Source organism: Sphaeramia orbicularis, chromosome 3 (assembly GCF_902148855.1).
Source record: "Sphaeramia orbicularis chromosome 3, fSphaOr1.1, whole genome shotgun sequence".
In the NCBI taxonomy this organism is placed as follows: Eukaryota; Metazoa; Chordata; class Actinopteri; order Kurtiformes; family Apogonidae; genus Sphaeramia; species Sphaeramia orbicularis.
Genome location: NC_043959.1, coordinates 15776156 through 15795162, shown reverse-complemented (window position 1 = coordinate 15795162; position 19007 = coordinate 15776156). Strand labels below are relative to the sequence as shown.

The 19007-nt window shown below is 44.2% G+C and overlaps 1 protein-coding gene and 1 pseudogene across 1 annotated transcript in view; both read left to right on the top strand.

The window, feature by feature from the left end:
• The first annotated feature begins 7677 nt into the window (after positions 1–7677).
• Positions 7678–14782, top strand: LOC115413495 (junctophilin-3-like; annotated as a pseudogene).
• A 109-nt stretch (positions 14783–14891) lies between these two features.
• The window catches only part of LOC115413485 (cathepsin D-like), a 17335-nt gene continuing 13219 nt past the window's right edge, over positions 14892–19007 (top strand). The window contains 1 exon segment of the mRNA XM_030126362.1: positions 14892–14901. Coding sequence (XP_029982222.1) covers positions 14892–14901 — 10 coding nt within the window.

Here is a 19007-nt window from a genome sequence, read left to right as displayed (position 1 = left end):
ACTCATAGGGTTTAATTTTCACAATCATGAAAAATGTTTAAAATGAACATCGTATGAAATGTAGAATTATTTCTTTAGCAGAAAGAATTTGAGTCTGGATTTGAATAATGAGATTAAGGCACAATTTTTGATCGTGTCACTCAAAAATGTATTAGCCAATGAGGATGTATCTCTTAAAGAATCCGCCCACCCGAGAGGTTTGTGTCAAAACTAAACAAAGAATCACGGAGCGCAAACGAAAAAGTGTAACCGCATCACCAGCAGCAAGAAACGAGCAGAGAGAAGTGGAAACAAAAGGACATGATGTGAAAAGAGCAAAATACAAATACCGTGAGTACTTAGAAAAGCGCTCTAAAACTGATACAATAATAATAATATTATTATTACTACTTTACACAATAACAGACCATTTGTTTATAACTTATAGGTTTTGATTTTGCAATTCCTTTTTTTTTTTGCCTGGGTGACTTTTATTCTTTCAAATTCATATATTTTGTTTGAAAATTTAAACATTTTGTTTGAATATATTGGCACAAAAAATTCCATACACAGAATGCTACTACTCTGTGCAGATAACACACCAATTAACCCTTTCATGCATGAATTAAGAGAGAATTAATTACGTTTTTTTTTCCTGAGTGTTTTTATTCCTCTAGGCATTAAATAAAACAATGCGACTGACATTTTTTATGAACCTATTTTTCATGGAGTTGCAAAAATATTCATTCAGGTGGACACCATACATTTAATTTTTGAAGCAAAGAAACGTATTTACTGATATACTGTGTGAAAACTATAACATAAAAACATTTTTAATGCAGCTAATCTGATGTTTTCTCGCCTTTTAACATACACTAATACAGGTCATTACTCACTTCATGGAGATAATATGCAAAAAAGAAACCATTTTGTTTAAAAAAACAAAAACTGTTAATTACAGTCTAATAACAATAACAAGCACTTGATTTACACTCAAACATGTTAGTGCAGATCAGGTTTATCTAGAACTGCAAAGTTACAGTAATGGTATGAATTGCTGTGTATGGGATGATGCATGAGCGTCCACTGTGTTGGCTGATACGAAAATAAAACAACAAAATCCATGAATATACAAGAGAGCAGCTGTAGAATAACTGTCCACTGTAGTGACCAGTATGCATGAAAGGGTTAAAACAGCGTGGTTATTTACGTCATTTCATGACCTCACATTAAATATGAAGAAAGTGATGGTTTGAAAAATGAATGAAGACTCTATGTCCAATTTATCAGGAAAATGAATCAAATAACGCAGCAAATATATAAATTACTAACATATTAAACATGTTTTAAATGTGAAATAAACCAAACAGAACAAAACAATCTAGTCTGAACGGAAGAGGATTAGTTCCACTGGAAAAAAATAAAAAGGTCACATTTTTAAAATTATTATTCTGAGAAAAAAGTCAGAATTCTGACTTTTTTTATTAGAATTCCTAATTTTTTTTTCTTACAATCAGGCAGAGTGTCACTTTTGCTTTCTGACATGCAGGAGTACAACAGGCTGACATAATGATGGATTTATGTGACTTTTTTATACATCTGGGGGTTCTGGCAGAAACCATTTTCACTCTTAGATGAACAGATGGAGTTTTACTTGTTGTTTTACTTGCTGTAGAGGCAGATATAAGTACTAAGTGGCTAACGGTTCTTGCTAGGATCGTCATCATTGTGGATTGAAGGCCCTGTGTTCTTCATCGAGGGAAGGTAAGTTTATTTTCCAGTGGAATAATAGTGTGGAATAAAATAGTGTGGAAGTGTTCAGTAAACAGGAAAAGTTATTGTAGATGTTCGTGTGTGTATCCATTTCCTTTCCTCGGTCATATTCCTACTCACACTGATACAGTTAGCTTAAACAGCTCTGAATGCGTTAGCATTAGCTAGCACCAAGTAGAGGTAGATAAAAACTCATTTAAAAGTTCTAAGAAAAAAGTCAGAATTCAGATTTTTTCCTCAGAATTCGGACTTTTTTCTCATAATAATAATAATAATAATAATAATAATAATAATAATAATAAAATATCGGACTTTTTTTTTCAGTGGCCCTAATCCTCTTCCATAAATCTGAACATAATAAAGCATGGACTCATTTCTCTGCATCATTTTTTTCAATCTGTCTGATTTTACTCCAGTGACACAGATGGAAAAAGGCCGTTTTATAAACCTGTTTAATGTGAGATTTAAATGATAAACCTGATCTCAAATAAGGACTAGATTCATCACAGTGGTTTAGGTCTCCATGGTAACAGCATCTATGGTGACCACTTCACTGGACACTGCATCCCATAATAATTTTAGGTCCAAACACAATGACTTAAGTTTAGTCTGAGTTTAAACAGGACGACTTCAGTTTAGTCTGAGTTTAAATACAACTTCAGTTAAGTCTGAGTTTAAACAGAACGACTTCAGTTTAATTTGTGTTTAAGTTGATCATCCAATCTTTAATATTGTGGCAGGATGAAGAGAAGACAGGAGCTGAAGGTGGATCTGACCTTTATTTCAGAAACGCCAAACCAACGCGATCACAGGAACAAGTGCATCAGAAAAACCAGGAATGTAAACCCTACCCACTGTCCTGCTGGGTGAGAGGCACGCCCCCCTAATATCCACCACAATCTCTTTAACGGACTCCTGTAGTTTAATTATCAGTAGTTTAATTAGCTGTAGTTTAATTAGATGTAGTTTAGTTAACTGTAGTTTAATTAGCTGAAGTTTAGTTAGCTGTAGTTTAATTAGCTGAAGTTTAGTTAGCTGTAGTTTAGTTAACTGTAGTTTAGCTAGCTGTAGTTAATTAGCTGTAGTTTAGTTAGCTTAATTGTAGTTTAGCTAGCTGTAGTTAATTAGCTGTAGTTTAACTGTAGTTTAGTTAGTTGTAGTTTAATTAGCTGTAGTTTGATTAGCTGTAGTATAGGTAGCTGTAGTTTAGGTAGCTGTAGTTTAATTAGCTGTAGTTTAGTTAGCTGTCATTTCACTGACTGTAGTTTAATTAGCTGTAGTTTAGCTAGCTGTAGTTTAATTAGCTGTTGTTTGGTTAGCTGTTGTTTAGTTAGCTGTAGTTTAGCTAGCTGTAGTTTAATTTGCTGTAGTTTAGTTAACTGTAGTTTAATTAGCTGTAGTTGAGTTAACTAGTTTAATTAGCTGTAGTTTCGTTAGCTGTAATTTAGTCAGCTGTAGTTTAGTTAAGTGTAGTTTAGTTAGCTGGAAAGGTCAAACATCTGTGATGAGTCTGTTTGTGTAGGTTCTCATTTGTCCAGGTCGTCATTCTTCTTGGTTCTTCTAGGTTCTTCTAGGTTCAGCTGGACTGGTTTGGCTCTTTTGAAAATGTTTTGTGTCTCATATAAGAGACTTCTTCGGTTCTGATAATTGGTGGGGGACACTGAACTTATACACCTGTTGGGGGAGTGGTCTTATACACCTGTAGGGGGAGTGGACTTATACACCTGTAGGGGGAGTGGTCTCATAACCTGTAGGGGAAGTGGTCTTATACACCTGTAGGGGGAGTGGACTCATAAACCTCTAGGGGAGTGGTCTTATACACCTGTAGGGGGAGTGGTCTTATACACATGTAGGGGGAGTGGTCTAATACACCTGTAGGGGGAGTGGACTTATACACCTGTAGGGGGAGTGGTCTAATAAACCTGTAGGGGGAGTGGGTCTTATACACCTGATTGGATAGGGTTAGATTAGGCTGTATTTGGATGAACTCGAGGTCTTTTATGGAATGTTTTGGACATCCTGATCATAGAGTCACAGTACTAAACCTAGCAGTGATAAATAGACCAATATTTGTCTATTGGTGGGGGACATTATATTCCTAATTTTGTTAATGTTACATAGATGGATGAAGGTTTATGTAGACACTTGTTCAATATGTGTTTTATATAATAATTCCTTATGAAAAAAGGTTTCTCAGGTTGAACTGATGACAGACTAATATAATCCAGACGGGCTATGTATATGGGACAGTTTAAACCAAAGACAAGAACTCTGCTTTGGTCTTAGTTTAGTCGAAGGAGAGTCCAGGAATAATGGGGTGTTTAGATCTTTCAGTCACTTTTACCAACTGACTTTTATCTTCAGTTCAGATCATGCTTATAGAATAATGTACTAACAGCATATATACTGTAATGGAAAAAGAACTGGCCCAAGGGAAGAACCCTGTGGAACGCCGTCATTAAACCAAGCTTGGACAGTTGACTTGTGTAAAAATGAGTCTTTTTCTGAAAGTTGGACTGTTTTCTCAGTTGGTTCTGTTCTGATCTGAACTATGACCCTGAACTGGACCTGGGCCAACCATGGGGATGAAGTACTGAAGACATCTGGGGGTTCCCAATCAGTGAGCCTCAGTATTTACAATTTTCTTCCCAATGTTCATTTTATGTTCATTCTTATTATTATTATTTGTTGCTTCTCCTTTCAGTGTTTGTTCTTTTTTCAGTTTTTTTTTAAATTACTATTAATTTTTTGTTTGTCCTTTCATTTGTTTTATGATTGTTTCTTCATTTCTGAATATTTGTTCATTTTTGTTCATTTTTCCCTTCAATGATTATTTTTTGTTTCATTTTTGTTCTGTTTTTCATCAAACTCAGTCATTTCTTCACAAAATGAATTTTTCAGAAACATAAACTGATCAGATCAACTAAAAAACTTCTGTGGGTTTTTACTCCGTGTGTTTGACTTGGGTTGATTTGACCTGGTTTCTTTGATTCAAGTCTGAACCAGGTCTTTTTCTTTCTTTCTTTCTTTCTTTTTTTCTTTCTTTCTTTCTTTCTTTCTTTCTTTATTTCTTTATTTATTTATTTATTTATTTATTGGAGTAAATGGAGTTCATCTGGTCTGGACCTCAGCTTCAGCCTCTCTGAACGAAACGAAAATGACAATGATCCTGTAAAGACAGAACCGACGGAATCATGAGCAACAAACCAACAGTTATCAGGAAACAGACCGCTGACTACCCAGAATTCAGTGGTGGAGGAGGAGGAGGAGAGAGGAGGAAGAAGAAGAAAGGGGGGGGGGGTTTGAAATGAGGCTGGATAATTAGGAAAAGCAGGATGAATCCCCAAAGGGAAGAGCAGCAGTGAACGAATGAGCCAATGAGTCGGGTCCATGCAGCTCCTGGCAGCATCCTCCATCCTCCCCCTCCTCCATCCTCTCTCCTCCCTCCATCCTCCATCCTCCCCCTCCCTCCTCCATCCACCCTCTCCCTCCTCCATCCTCCCTCCCCCCTCCTCCATCCTCCCTCCCCCCTCCTCCATCCCCCTCCTCCCTGTCTCCATCCTCGCGTCCCTATCTCTTTAAGAGCCCAGTGAGTGGGGGAGGGGTGCAGGCTGGGGTGGAACAGTCCTGTAATGAGCAGGTTTTCCAGAGACGGCGAGGGGAGAGGAACAGGCCGAAAAACAAGAGGGGGGACAGATGACTTGGTGGATTTTCAGAGGATGCGAAAGCAGTGAAAATCCCCGACGGAGGGGCATCGTTGCGCGTCCTGCTGCTTGGGCGTCAGGTGGAGTCGTTGCGCTGGGGGGTGTCCGCCGAGCATCCCCGTCCTCCTGCCTCCTGAGGTGTGTTGGTGTGTCTGCTGGGGCTGTTTGCTGATGTAAATCTCCTCTTAATGTGTCTCTGTGTGTTTTTGCGGCAGCGGCGTGGCGATGCTCTGAGCTCTGCCCCGTGGGCCTCTGGGACCGACGGAAAAGCCTAGGCCTCGCTTTGCCGCTCCTCCTCATCGTCTGGTGGAGGCAGAAGGAGGAGGCGACGGGCTGACGAGCCGAGCAGAGCCCCGGCTGCGAGGAGGATCGGTGGCGGCAGGCGGAGGAGGAGGAAGGAGGAGCACTGCATGCCCCATGGGGAGAAGCCGACACCACCAAAGCCACCGCCGAGGCTTCGACTGCTTCTCTGTTGTCAGGTGATGGTGTTCAGGTGGAGCCGGTGAATCCAACGGCAGCAGCAGCAGCAGGAGGAGGAGGAGGAGGAGGAGGAGGAAGAAGAGTCGAGGCCCGGAACCTCCAGCCGAGGCCTCCTCCCTGTGTGACCGAAGCTTCATCCACACTGATACGTTTTAGAAATGTCCAGACGAGCAAAGTTTCACAAATAGCCTCCGTCCGACGGGCGACGCCACAATGTTCCACGGACAGTGAATGTAGCACGAGGAGATGCAGAATGTAGCTCCTCAACATTTGCTAAAGACACAAAAAGGACAGGATGAGTGGAATCCACCGACACAACGATGAAAACACAATAATTAATGGTTCGCTAACTATCGGTATCATCAGAACTGGGCTCTGAAGAAGAAAAACAACTGAAAAGATAAAGTTTCAGACGTTTACATCCACATTTACTGGTTCATTACGTCCTTATTTCTTCCTTTGACTTCGATGTTCAGTTTTTTTTCCAAGTTACATCTGCCTCGGTCGACCTTTAACCTCCGAGTTGAATTAACAGATTGTCGTCAAGGGTTGTGTAGCAGAGAAGATGTACGATTCACAGTCCCAGGTTTTAAGAGCCGGCGGTGTTTTGTCCGTTTGGATCGGTGGAGCCTGAATGCAGTAATCGGACCAAAATGATCAACGCTGTTTGGAAAGGTTCCATCACGGTCGTTGAACCTAAACCGAACTCCCAGGTGCAGAAGCTTATCTCAGCAGCTTTGATCCGACCATTTTTCTTTCACCCCAGAAACCCCAACACATCTGACCTCAGTAAAAAGTCTAAAGATCCTGAAAGACCAAAGTGGACGTAATGTATTAGTGTGGACTGGAACCTGAGTCTGAACCACCGTGACCTGGTTCATCATCAGGTTTGACTTGATACCAACAACAGAAGCACCTGTAAGTCTGTCTTCACATTTAATGATCCGCCTTCAAGGCTAATGTCTGCTGCTCTTCCAAAAGGATCATGTGATCTGAGAGGGACCAATTAGGGAAAGGACTTTTCTCCAATCAGGCATTGAGTTCGTTTATGGAGTTTACAACCTGGGATTATTTAAAGTGTGAGAAGAACTGAACTGAGGCCCATCCAGAGCAGGGTCCAGTCTCTGGTCCTGGTTGGAGACATCAGGTTCTTGGACTGAACCTGGACCGGTTTTGTTCTTCTACTGATTCATCTAGACCTGGTTCATTTATGTCCTCTGGAGGTTTGGCACAAACAGCTGATCCATGTTGAAAGAACCAGGTTCAGGATTTGTTTTGGTTCAGATTGTGTTTCTTCCAGGACGGATGGGAAGCCTGAAGACCGTCAGAAAGCACCTGCATTTTAGGGACCATTAAGGGTCGGCGTGGACATGTGGAATAAAGGCTGTTTTTTAAAAATAAGAGGAATTCATATGAACATGGCCTGAACCTGAACCGGTTCCTCTTCTTCTTCTACGGATTTTCTTGGACCGGTTTCATGTCCAGGTTTGACTCAACAACAAAAACAGAATCAGCTGTTCTTCAGTCTTCGTATTGAATTAATGGTCGTCCAGCTGATGTCTGGTTGGGGACTTTAGACCAGGTCCATCCAAACCGCATCACATCCGGAGTTTACAAACTTGAAGAATCTTGGTTTTAGGGTTTGGATCCTAAACCTCCAGCGTGGACCAGAACCTGTACTTGAACCATCGCGTTCTGCTCCTTCTTCTTGACGTTCTACGGATTTGCCTGGACCTGTTTCATGCATGTCCACTGGAGCAGGTTTGACTTTGATGACGGGGGGTCGTACTGCGGGGGTGGGAGGCAGGGGAAGGCCCATGGGCGGGGGGTGTGCACAGGGCCGCAGGGCCAGGGCGAATACGCCGGTGCCTGGAGCCACGGCTTCGAGGTCCTGGCGTCTACACGTGGCCCCGCGGGAACAGCTACCAGGGCACGTGGGCGCAGGGAAAGCGCCACGGCATTGGCGTGGAGAGCAAAGGCCGCTGGGAGTACAGGGGGGAGTGGACGCAGGGGTTCAAAGGTCGCTACGGGCAGCTGGAGAGCACGGCCAGTGGTGCCCGCTACGAGGGGACGTGGAGCAACGGGCTGCAGGACGGATACGGAACCGAAACCTACTCCGACGGAGGTATGTACAGGTGGGGTCAGGACATGTGACACTGACCGTCCATCACATGATAGTCACATGATCAGATCAGGGCAGCGTATGAGACAGTGAGGTGGGTCTTGTCCAGATGAACTGTTTAGTCAAGGTTTTTTCAGCTTTAGTTTTTAGTTTTTATTTTGAGAAACTGTCTGCTCTCCACAAAATGATGAGTAAAATAACCCAGCGTGGTTTATTTCTGTACTCTGTGGGTTCCTCCGAACATCCACCAGGTCAGCACTGACCTATTTTAGGGTTAAGACGCTCAGACAGATGTTTCTCAGTGCATGGTTCCTGGACTGAAACACCATCAGAACCTTCAAAAACCCGGTGAACGATGGGTTGATCAAAGCCATTTAAACCACAGGGATCTGATGGATGATGTTTCTTCAAATAAAAAAGGGTAAAAAAAAAAAAGAGTAAAACTAATGAACCTGATGAACCGGGTTATTATTTAGACCAGCAGGTGGTTCTAAACGAACCAGGACGTTCAGAAGATCAACTGTCTGTTAGTCTATGTCCACTACCAAACCCTGGTCCAGTACATGGTCCAGGACCCAGTTCCGAACATGGTCTAGGACCCGGTTCAGAACATGGTCCAGACTTGGTTCAAAACATGGTCCAAGATATGGTCCAGAATATGGTGCAGAACATGGTCCAGAACATGGTCTATATCCCGAGTCTACGGTTTTATAAACGTCTCCTCACCTTCAGGAGACACTGTTGGACATTTTTTGACTCTTCATGGATCTGAAGGAGGTTTAGATGTGAATAAATCCGACCCCAGCATCTCTGAACATGTGCAGATTCTTTAGTTTGGACTCAAGTCACTGATCCACAAGGAACGTTCCAACTCCTGAAATGAAAGCTTAGATCTTCCTGGAGGACGTCTGTCTCCTACATTCATCTATTTCAGTGTTAGTGTTGTTTATTTATTATTCGGTCTTTATTCTGATGCGTTGACTTAGTTTAGATTTTCATCCTTTCACTGTTGCTTCGACGTTAACGCAAACTCTGACTCAACCTACAGACTAAGAACTGAGTTTTAACTACGTCTCCCAAGATGCACTTCACTGATAAACAATCCAATCAGGAGTTTCAAACTCTCCTGTTTCTACGAGGTGTAAAGTGTTGCTTCAGTTGAGTCTGAAGCCTTTTTTCTGTGGAGACTGAGGCTCATGGGTAATGTAGTATTTAGAGGTAGGAGGTATGTTTCCAGAACATCCAGGTTCTGTTCAGGCTCAAGTTCCGTTCAGGTCCAGGTTCTCTGCCTCTTGAGTCTGTCACGTTGGTTTATTTTTCAATCTTCTGTCAGTGAGTTCTGTTTAGGTTTTTTGACAAATCAACTCCTTAAATTATAATTTTTCAGGTTTTATGAGGAAAACTTTGATTTATAGACGCAGAAAAAGGAATATGAATGAAGAACGAAAAGAAGAAAAGAAAAATTATTGTTTCATCTTGTGGAGTAGACACTTTATTGTGGAATAGAAACTTTAAATACTCAGTACCAGACTGAACTGGACCAGTCTGAACAGAACCACACATAGAACAGGGTGGTTTTACAGGTTTGAAGAATAAGGAAAATGATGATAAAAACAGAATCTGAAAAAGCATAAATGAACGCACGTTAAGGTAACACTTCAATGATGATAGAACCACATGTGTATTGATCTGTGACTCCCATTTAGATCCATTTCTTCTAATCAGATAATCAAACATGTCTGAGATGAACCATAGGTTTTATTGACGCAAAGGCAGATGAAGGAAACAACAGAAGAGTGAAACAGAAGGAGTCATACCTGACAAAAGGATGGTGAAGTCATCAATCAGATTAGAACTTTACTGATAATGAATCAGTTCAAACTTATCGGTTGAATCAGGTCCAATGACTGGACAGTCAAACTCTGAGGACAGAGGAGGCGGAGCTTCAGGGACAGTCAAACTCTGAGGACAGAGGAGGCGGAGCTTCAGGGACAGTCAATCTCTGAGGACAGAGGAGGCGGAGCTTCATGGACAGTCAAACTCTGAGGACAGAGGAGGTGGAGCTTCAGGGACAGTCAAACTCTGAGGACAGAGGAGGTGGAGCTTCAGGGACGGTCCTGCTTTAGCTCAATGTATCGGTTCTTTTGGTTTCTGCCTCCACTTCCTGCCTCTCTGGTCACCATGATAATGGAAGACAGTCCCGGGTCACCATGGTGACGGCAGACAGCGGGTCAGCGTGTCACCAGGGAGCAGCTTGGGGGCTCCGCTCCTGCGCTCTGATTGGCTGATCTAATATAGGCTGACGGATGCAACAGGATCAGACCGGGTCCAGGTCCCTGTCAGGGTCTGGGTCCAAGTCCGGCTCCGGGTCAGTCTGTGTCACGTGACAGCCCCGCTCCTCTTGCGTGAGACACTGACAGATGAATATAGCACGCACGAGCTGACACATTTTCACAATGCCTGTGAATGCGCCTGTTTTCATTAATGAGGCTGATAAGAATAACACACACACAGAGTGACTTACCTGACAATCAGGGGACTTTACATTGAGTTACAGTCATCTCCTACACACTCACTGTGACCTCAACCTGATGACCTCTGACCTTTGTAACACTCTTCAATGTCATGTCTAGCATTTATATCATGAGAACCGCCGTTGTCTCCCACACGTGAGTGTAGGAACAGATTTACTCTACATCCCCATAATGTCACATAGACAAACTGACTCAGTACCTTTGACAGTTGAGATTTAGGATTTACAGAAACTCAGCAGGATCCTGAATGCAACACTAGCCCCTTCCTTGAACGCAACCCCAGCCTGTTCCCTGAACACAACCCTAACTCATTTACTGATTTATTTGTTTCTTTATGATATGAAATAAACACTTTAATGGAACAATGATCATTTTAATCAGATTTAGTCACAAAGTCGTGACAGACACCTTTAAAACGGTGAAACAACACGTTGACTTCAATTAATCAACACAAGCTTCTACAATCAGTCATTTTTTCAGTATTTCTTCATTTTAAAGACAGATTTTAGTCCTGAATGAGATTTGTTGTAGTTTTATATTATTTATTAAAGACAAAATGAGACAAAACCAAGATGAAAACTGAAAAACCCCTCCCATGAGTCCTGGGTTCAGACTGAGTTCAGGTTCAAATCCTGACCTCATGGTTCTGTTAATGAGGTTCTGAATAAAAACACAAAGTCCAAAGTTTAGACTAAACAAGGAATCTGAAAATGTGTATTAGTCAAACAGAGGAAAGTGTTTAACCCTTAAGAACCAGAGTCTGTGACATCACCTATTGTATTATTATCCTGTATTGCTTCAGTATAAATCCTGTATTTTTTATATTTATTTCACTGATCATGTAGATGTTCATTAAAGATCAGATAAAGTTGATGGTTATTGTATCAGTAACAGATCAAACTGAATAAACGGTGTCTTTTTCAGTCCAATCTGTCATTAACTGAACATAAACCAAGTGTGTCCATCACTGTCACTGATCCAACTCCATGGGTTTTACTGGAGAATCAATGTTGGAGAAGATGACGGTGTTTCCGCAGTAACTACGGGGCCTCTGAAAGTCCAAATGGGTCATATCTGATGACCATGAAAAGATGAAGAACTGTATTTTATTAGTGGATCAGCAGGTGTTAAACAGTTTATATCAGTAGATGTTTGGGTTTTAAGGGTTAAATGTTTGTATATTTGTGGACGTGTCATAAAACAAACTATGACTGAACTAAGTGTGTCTGTGTCTCACAGTTGAGTCCTTCAGCTCTCATGTATCTGTTTCAGGAACGTATCAGGGCCAGTGGCTCAGTGGGATGCGTCACGGTTACGGCGTGCGGCAGAGCGTTCCCTATGGCATGGCGGCCGTCATCCTGTTCCCTCTGCGTACGTCCATAAACTCCCTCCGGTCCGAGCACAGCCACGGCCCTCCGATGGCAGAGGATGGCTCCGCCCCCACACCCACAGACGGCGTGGCGGCAGGTTTGGCGGGAAGTCCCGTGGGCCGCGGCGGCTTCGCCCTGACAGCGCCCAGTGAGGCTGAGCGGCAGAGGAAACGCAAGGGACGCTTCCGTCAGTCCATCCTGAGCGGGCTGAAGCTGCGGCGCTCGGAGTCTAAAAGTTCATTGGCCAGTCAGCTGAGCAAACAGAGCTCGTTCTGCAGCGAAGCCGGGATGAGCACCGTCAGCTCCGCCGCCTCCGACATCCACTCCAACGCCAGTGAGAGCGAGCAGGGCGCCCCCGTCGACGCCACTGTCACCGAGATGTATGCCGGCGAGTGGAGGAGCGACCAGAGGGGGGGTGGGGTGTGGGCGGCGCTCCGATGGCCTGCACTACGCCGGCGAGTGGGCGGGGAATAAGAGGCACGGTTACGGATGCACCACCTTCCCCGACGGAACCAAAGAAGAAGGAAAGTACAAACAGAACGTCCTGGTCAGTGGCAAACGAAAGAACCTGATCCCTCTGAGAGCCAGCAAGATCCGTGAGAAGGTGGACCGTGCCGTGGAGGCGGCGGAGGAGAAGGCGGCGGACATCGCCAAGCAGAAGGCGGAGATCGCCATGTCCAGGTGAGTCCACAGCAGGAGGTTCTCTACATACACAGAGACCCAACAGCGGAGCTGCAGGTCCACCAAGGTTCCACTCAGAACCTTCGGATGAACGCAGACACATGTCTGGTCCAGTTCTGACTAAAGAACAAACGGAACAAACTCTATATTTAAGGTTTTTCTGTTTCTTTTTAGTTAAACATTGGTTTGTTTTGTTAAATTATAATCGAATAAACCAATGAAACTAAACAGACTGTAGAGAACCCAGACCTCAGAACCCAGACCTTAGAACCCAGACCTCAGGTATCAGATCTCAGGTATCAGATCCAGATTCATAAAAACACCTGGAAGAGTCGAACCCTGGATCAACGTTTATGACATTTCAGTCTGAGTTTCAGATTCAACAGGAAACAAAAAAACTGTTTCTGTGACACATGAACATATGAATGAAATATGACACAATCCACCTGTCTCCATCTGTCTCTGTCTGTCTCCACGTGTCTCTGTTTGTCTCCACCTGTCTCCGTCTCTCTCTGTCCAGGATGAGTCACGCTCGTGGGAAGGCGGAATCAGCTGAAGGTGTAGCTCATAAAGCCATGGAGGAGTGTCGTCTGGCTCGGATCGCAGCCAAAGAACTGTCTCCATCTTTTCACATCTATGGAAACGGTGAGTGGACGTAAACCTGAGTGGACACAGACCTGAGTGGACGTAGGCCTGAGTGGACATAGACCTAAGTGGACATCAGGTGTCCATGTGTGTCCTGAATGTGGACCTAACCCTTTACCCCTGTTGTTCCTCAGGTCTAGAATGTCAACGGCCCAAACACCAGGATGGGAAGGACAAAGACCACGAGGTGATCTCCACGGGGACGGACAGTCCAGAGCTGTGCACGCCTGACACTACGCCCCCGGTCATCTCGCCCGACCTCAGCCCGGTGCTCAGCGTCCCCGCCTCCCCGCCCCGCAGCCCACCCAAAAAACCCACCGGCCCCGAAATGCCTGCTTCATGAGGCAGAGCGCCCTGGACGAACAGGGAGGGGCTGAGATCCAGGTGCTGGTGGAGGGGCGTGGCCTAGACCTGCCACGGGGCGGGACCAACACGTGGACCGACGACATGTATCCGGATCGAGGGGGCGGATGCAGCAGCCGCTCCACGACGCCATCGCTGCTGGAGGAGACGGAGGGTCAGATCAACGGCCACGAGCTGACCAATCACAGAGCACGGGACAAACCGTTGGCCAATCACAAGTCACGGGAACACGGCCCTGCCTATCGAACATGGGAGCACTCACTGTCCAACCAAAAGCCCTCCAAGCATGTCTCGTCCAATCACAAGTCGAGGGAGTACTCGTCGTCCAATCACAAAACATGGGATCATTCGTCGGCCAATCACAACACCTCGTCCAATTACAAGCCGCAGGTGCACTTTTATCCAATCACAAGGACCACAACATGTCCAATCACAAGACTTCTGAGCATGCTTTGTCCAATCACAAGCCCCAAGAGTATATCATGTCCAATCACACCATTAAGGACCACCCCTTCTGCGCTCTCTAACCATGCCCACCCCAAGCACCCCCCATTACACAGCGACCATCAACTGGACTGGACCACCGACGGCACCCTCCGGTGGAGCCCTGCCCACTCCCGCCTCCCGGAGCGGGACGAGGAGCGGACCAGCGACTACACGGTGGACATGAGGCTCCAGAGTCCGGACTCGCAGCCGAGCCGGGTTCTGGAGTCTCCGGGTGCCACGGCGGCAGGGGGGCGGCTGCTGCGGTCCCGTGGTGGCGGCCTGCGGCCTGTCAGAGAGGGCTCGGTGGACTCGGTTCAGATGCTGGACAACCTGAATGTGGGGGCGGAGCTGGAGGAGTGGCCACTGCACAGAGATCTGACCCTGTCCCGCCCTTAAAGTCTCAGCCAATCACACTGGAGCAGGACGGAGAGCAGCTCACCCTCAAAACAAACTCAGTGAGTGTCAGAATTTTGGGTGGTTTGGGTGGAGGTGGACGGGAAGGTGCAGGTGTGGGTACCAGTACCAGTTCCAGTACACTCAGTCTCCAGATCTATGTCCACATTCTGTGAGACCTTTGGTGGATCTGGTTCAGAGTTCTGCTTCAGAGTTCTGGCTCAGTCAAGCATCTCTGTGGAAGAAGGTTAAAGCTGAGGGGGTGGGGTTTGTGGGACGTCTGAGGGAGGCCATGGTTTGGCATTGGATGGATGGTGGTTGTTGAAGGTTGAAGTCAAACCCTGTGAATCAGACCAGCAGGATGGTCCAAGGTGGGTTCAAGTCCACCAGGGACAGTGGTTCTGGTCCTGAGTAGAGGTGTGGGTTGTTGGTTTGCAGATGTAGATGTGAAGTCGAGGTGGTTCCGCGCATAGAAGGTCCAAATCTGGTACAGATTATGGACTGGGTCAGCCCAGGTGCACCCTCACCAGGTGTTTTTCATGATGTGATCATGGTGGACCTCCATGGACCTGATACCAGGGTTCAGGACTCCAAAATAAAACCAGTGTAATACCACTAACAGCCACTAGGGCGATGTCTCCATAGACTTCCACTGAACCAGTACCAGTACTTCTGTCCTGTTGTCATTCTGGTGACACTGGTTTTATTTGGACCCTGTGAGGTCTATCTGAGACTCTGCCTCCAACCCTTTGAGGTCCCTCTGAGACCCCACCTCCATCTGTCACATCTGAATAGAACCTTCAAAGCTTATGTTTATTAAATAAAACTTATGGATAAACACTGTTACCATTTCACTTGAATTTGAGTCGATAAGTTAGCATTTAGCATTAGCATCACCCTATTACGCCTTGTGCCTGCTGCTCCACCTCTCTGTCCAAATATGGTCATGCCCATTGCCAAACTACAAACTAGTGTTTTATAATGTGTGATTGATCTGAATGTTGTGGGTCATTGATCTGTGTTCTGGTTCTGTTCTGCAGCTCAGTTCTGCTTTTATTAGTTTGTCAAGTGTTTTTCTGATGATGTTTGACTAATTTTTCTTCTTCTTCTGCTTCTCTTGTGTTTCAGGGCTCCAGCTCTTTCTGGTGGTTATGGTCATTTTACTCAATATTGGAGTAGCCATTCTGTTCATTCACTTCTTATTTAAGCATATACAGGTATGATCTATAGACTTATTGATAATCTGATATATTCTATTCTGACCTGCTGAGACGGACTCTCTGATTGGACCGGAGGCTGAGCGACGGACAGACGGACGGACGCTCTCTTCTCTCCTGTGTTGAAGCCCGTTTCAGTTTCAGACGCTTCTTTTTGAGCTTGCAACCGTAGAAAACATGTCCGAGTGCAGCTTTAAGCGAGGGGTGGGGGGGGGCACCGGACACACATGCATGGGCGTCCGCCGCCGCTGAGCGCCAAGGTTCAGGCCTGATGAGAGCATGACCCGCGACCCCTCCGCGACCCCTCCGTGACCCCGGCGGTAACACTCGCACTATGCGCTACAGAACTATGCTGCAAGAGTAGATCCATTTTAAAGGGCTCCGTCATTTCCTGTTTCGTTTGTCACGGCGAGCGCGGCGGCCATTGCATGAGGCGGCGCGTGGCATTTTAAAAAGTGCATTTTCTATCCCTTTAACATCACTGTTCTGTCCTCATTTCATCCCATTTGGAAACACGCCCACTTCACTTCACTGTCACTTCACGTCCAAACAAAAAAGCCCAGAATCCAATCGGATCCAGACGACCTGGACCTGGGAGTCGGGCGCCTTTGGGTTTTACTGCTGCACATGCACACGTTCACACGGTGACGAGATCCAGCCCTTTGTACAGGAGACTGTTCTGTTATAACCACGGACTCTAATATACTCAATGTGTATGTGTCATTATCCTACGTACGGAGACGCTGCTCGGAACCAGAACCCACAGAACCAGACGTCTGCGCAGGGATGGCGATTCACCGAAGAAACACAGAGGGGACTGCTAGGAAACAGGCAAAACAGTGAACAAAACAATAAACAAAACAGTAAACAATACAATAAACAACCAAAAAACACAACAAACACAGAGAGAAACAGGCAAAACAGTAAACAAAACAACAAATAACAAAATAAACAACCAAAACAACACAACAGCACAGAGGGGACCGCTGGGAAACAGACAAAACTGTAAACAAAACAGTAAACAACCAAAGCAACACAACAAACACAGAAGGGACCACCAGGAAACAGGCAAAACAATAAACAAACTAGAAGCACTCGGAGAGCGCAGACCTCCGCCAAGGCTGATCAGTGGCCCCGTTGACCCCCGATCACCACCAAAATTTAATCATTTCTTCCTTATCCCACTTCCAACAAACCCTGAAAATTTCATCCAAATCTGTCCATAACTTTTTGGGTTATGTTGCACACTAACGATCAGTGCCCCCCCCCCCCCTCCACCACCACCACCCCCCGTGGGCCCCCCCACCCCCGATCACCACCAAAATTTAATCATTTCTTCCTTATCCCTTTTCCAACAAACCCTGAAAATTTCATCCAAATCTGTCCATAACTTTTTGAGTTATGTTGCACACTAACGGACAGACAAACAAACAAACAGACAAACAAACAAACCCTGGCAAAAACATAACTCCTTGGCGGAGGTAAAAATTAAACAATACAATAAACAACCAAAACAACACAACAAACACAGAGGGGACCGCTGGGAAATAGGCAAAACTGTAAACAAAACAACAAACAATACAGTAAACAACCAATGTAACACAAAAAAAGAGGGGACCGCTGGGAAACAGCCAAACTGTAAACAAAACAGTAAACAAAACAACAAACAATACAGTAAACAACCAAAACAACACATACCAAAGAGGGGACCGCTGGAAAACAGGCAAAACTGTAAACAAAACAAACAATTCAATAAACAACCAAAATAACAACAAACAGAGGGGAAACAACAAAACAAGACAACAAAACAAGAAGAAATGACAAAATGACACAAAACTAAACAAAACAATGAACAAAATAACATGAAACTAAACACAACAAAACAAAATGAAACTAAACAAAACTATAAACAACAGAAAACAAACAACAAACATTTTTATTTACAAAAATGTACAATTTACCAATCAAACCTGTGCTACATTCACTGACCATGATACATTTATTGACCGCGGTACATTCACTGACTGTGTGTCACTGACCAGTCATCATATCGCTCCAAATCATCAGTGGAACAAAATAAGTCAATTTAAACTATTCTGTAAAGACAAACATCTGACAAAATTATAAATGTCAACATGTAAATTAAAAAAAACAACAACAAAAACAAAAAACAAGATGAAAATGTTGTCTGATTTGAGAAAAGTCAAGCTAAAACCGAATCAATTCAACATGACGTAGGAAAAACAAAACGATTGAACTTTTATAATATTATTTGACTTTTTCAGTTAAAATGTATCAAAATAGATCAATAAATAATTGAAACATATTTAATTCAATTAAAGCTGCAAAGATTCATCTACTATTAAATTAATGGATAAAATTTTTTATCAGTGATCAATAGACTCATTTTTGTGAATAAATAATGAAATGTCTCCTTTTTTTTTTTTTTTGCTTTCTCTGATTCTAAAATCAGCATCTTCGGGTTTTGGACCAAATAAGTCGTTTTCAGACGTCGTCTTATTCTTTCAATCACTGTTTATTAAAATCAAATCAGTCCCATTTTATTGATCTAGTGTCACATGATACTAACAGTTATTCAGTGGGATTCATCAGACATGAGCATTAGTTGCAGCTGAATTTTAAGCTCATTGAATTAACTAAATGTTTCATGTTTTATTATTAATTAAGAAAAAGTAGATCTTTTGGAGCCATTAATTAGATATTGATTTGATTGTTAATAATTAGAATAAATGGTTTAATTTGACACAACCCAACAGTGTTTCTACTGATATTTTTATTGATAATCTGCTTTTTCCAGTGGTGTCCTGTGATTGGCTGAGCTTTATCGTGCATTAGCGACAAACTGTGTTTATCGGTGAATCGTGGTTCATTTGCGACGTTTCGGCCGAAGTTGCGCTCCATACTTACTTTTTCGCAGTTTGCAGACAGAGAGAATGCTGAGTGCCTCGTATTTATTCATTTCCGGTTGATTTAAGCCCCGACCCGGACTCGGACCCGGACCGGGACCCAGACCCGGACCGGTCGGGCCGAGTCCCTCCGACCCCCCACCCTGAAATGGCATGCACTGTTTGTCTCTCTCTCCCCGTCCCCTTGGGACCAGTCAAAGGGGGTTATGGGGGTTCTACGTGTCCTTTCCAGACACTTTGGGCCGGATGAGACTTTTTTCAGCAGTTGTTTTGGCCTGCTCAGTCTGGTGTCCGTTGTCAGTTTTTCTCCTCTCGTCTCTTTTATCGGCAACA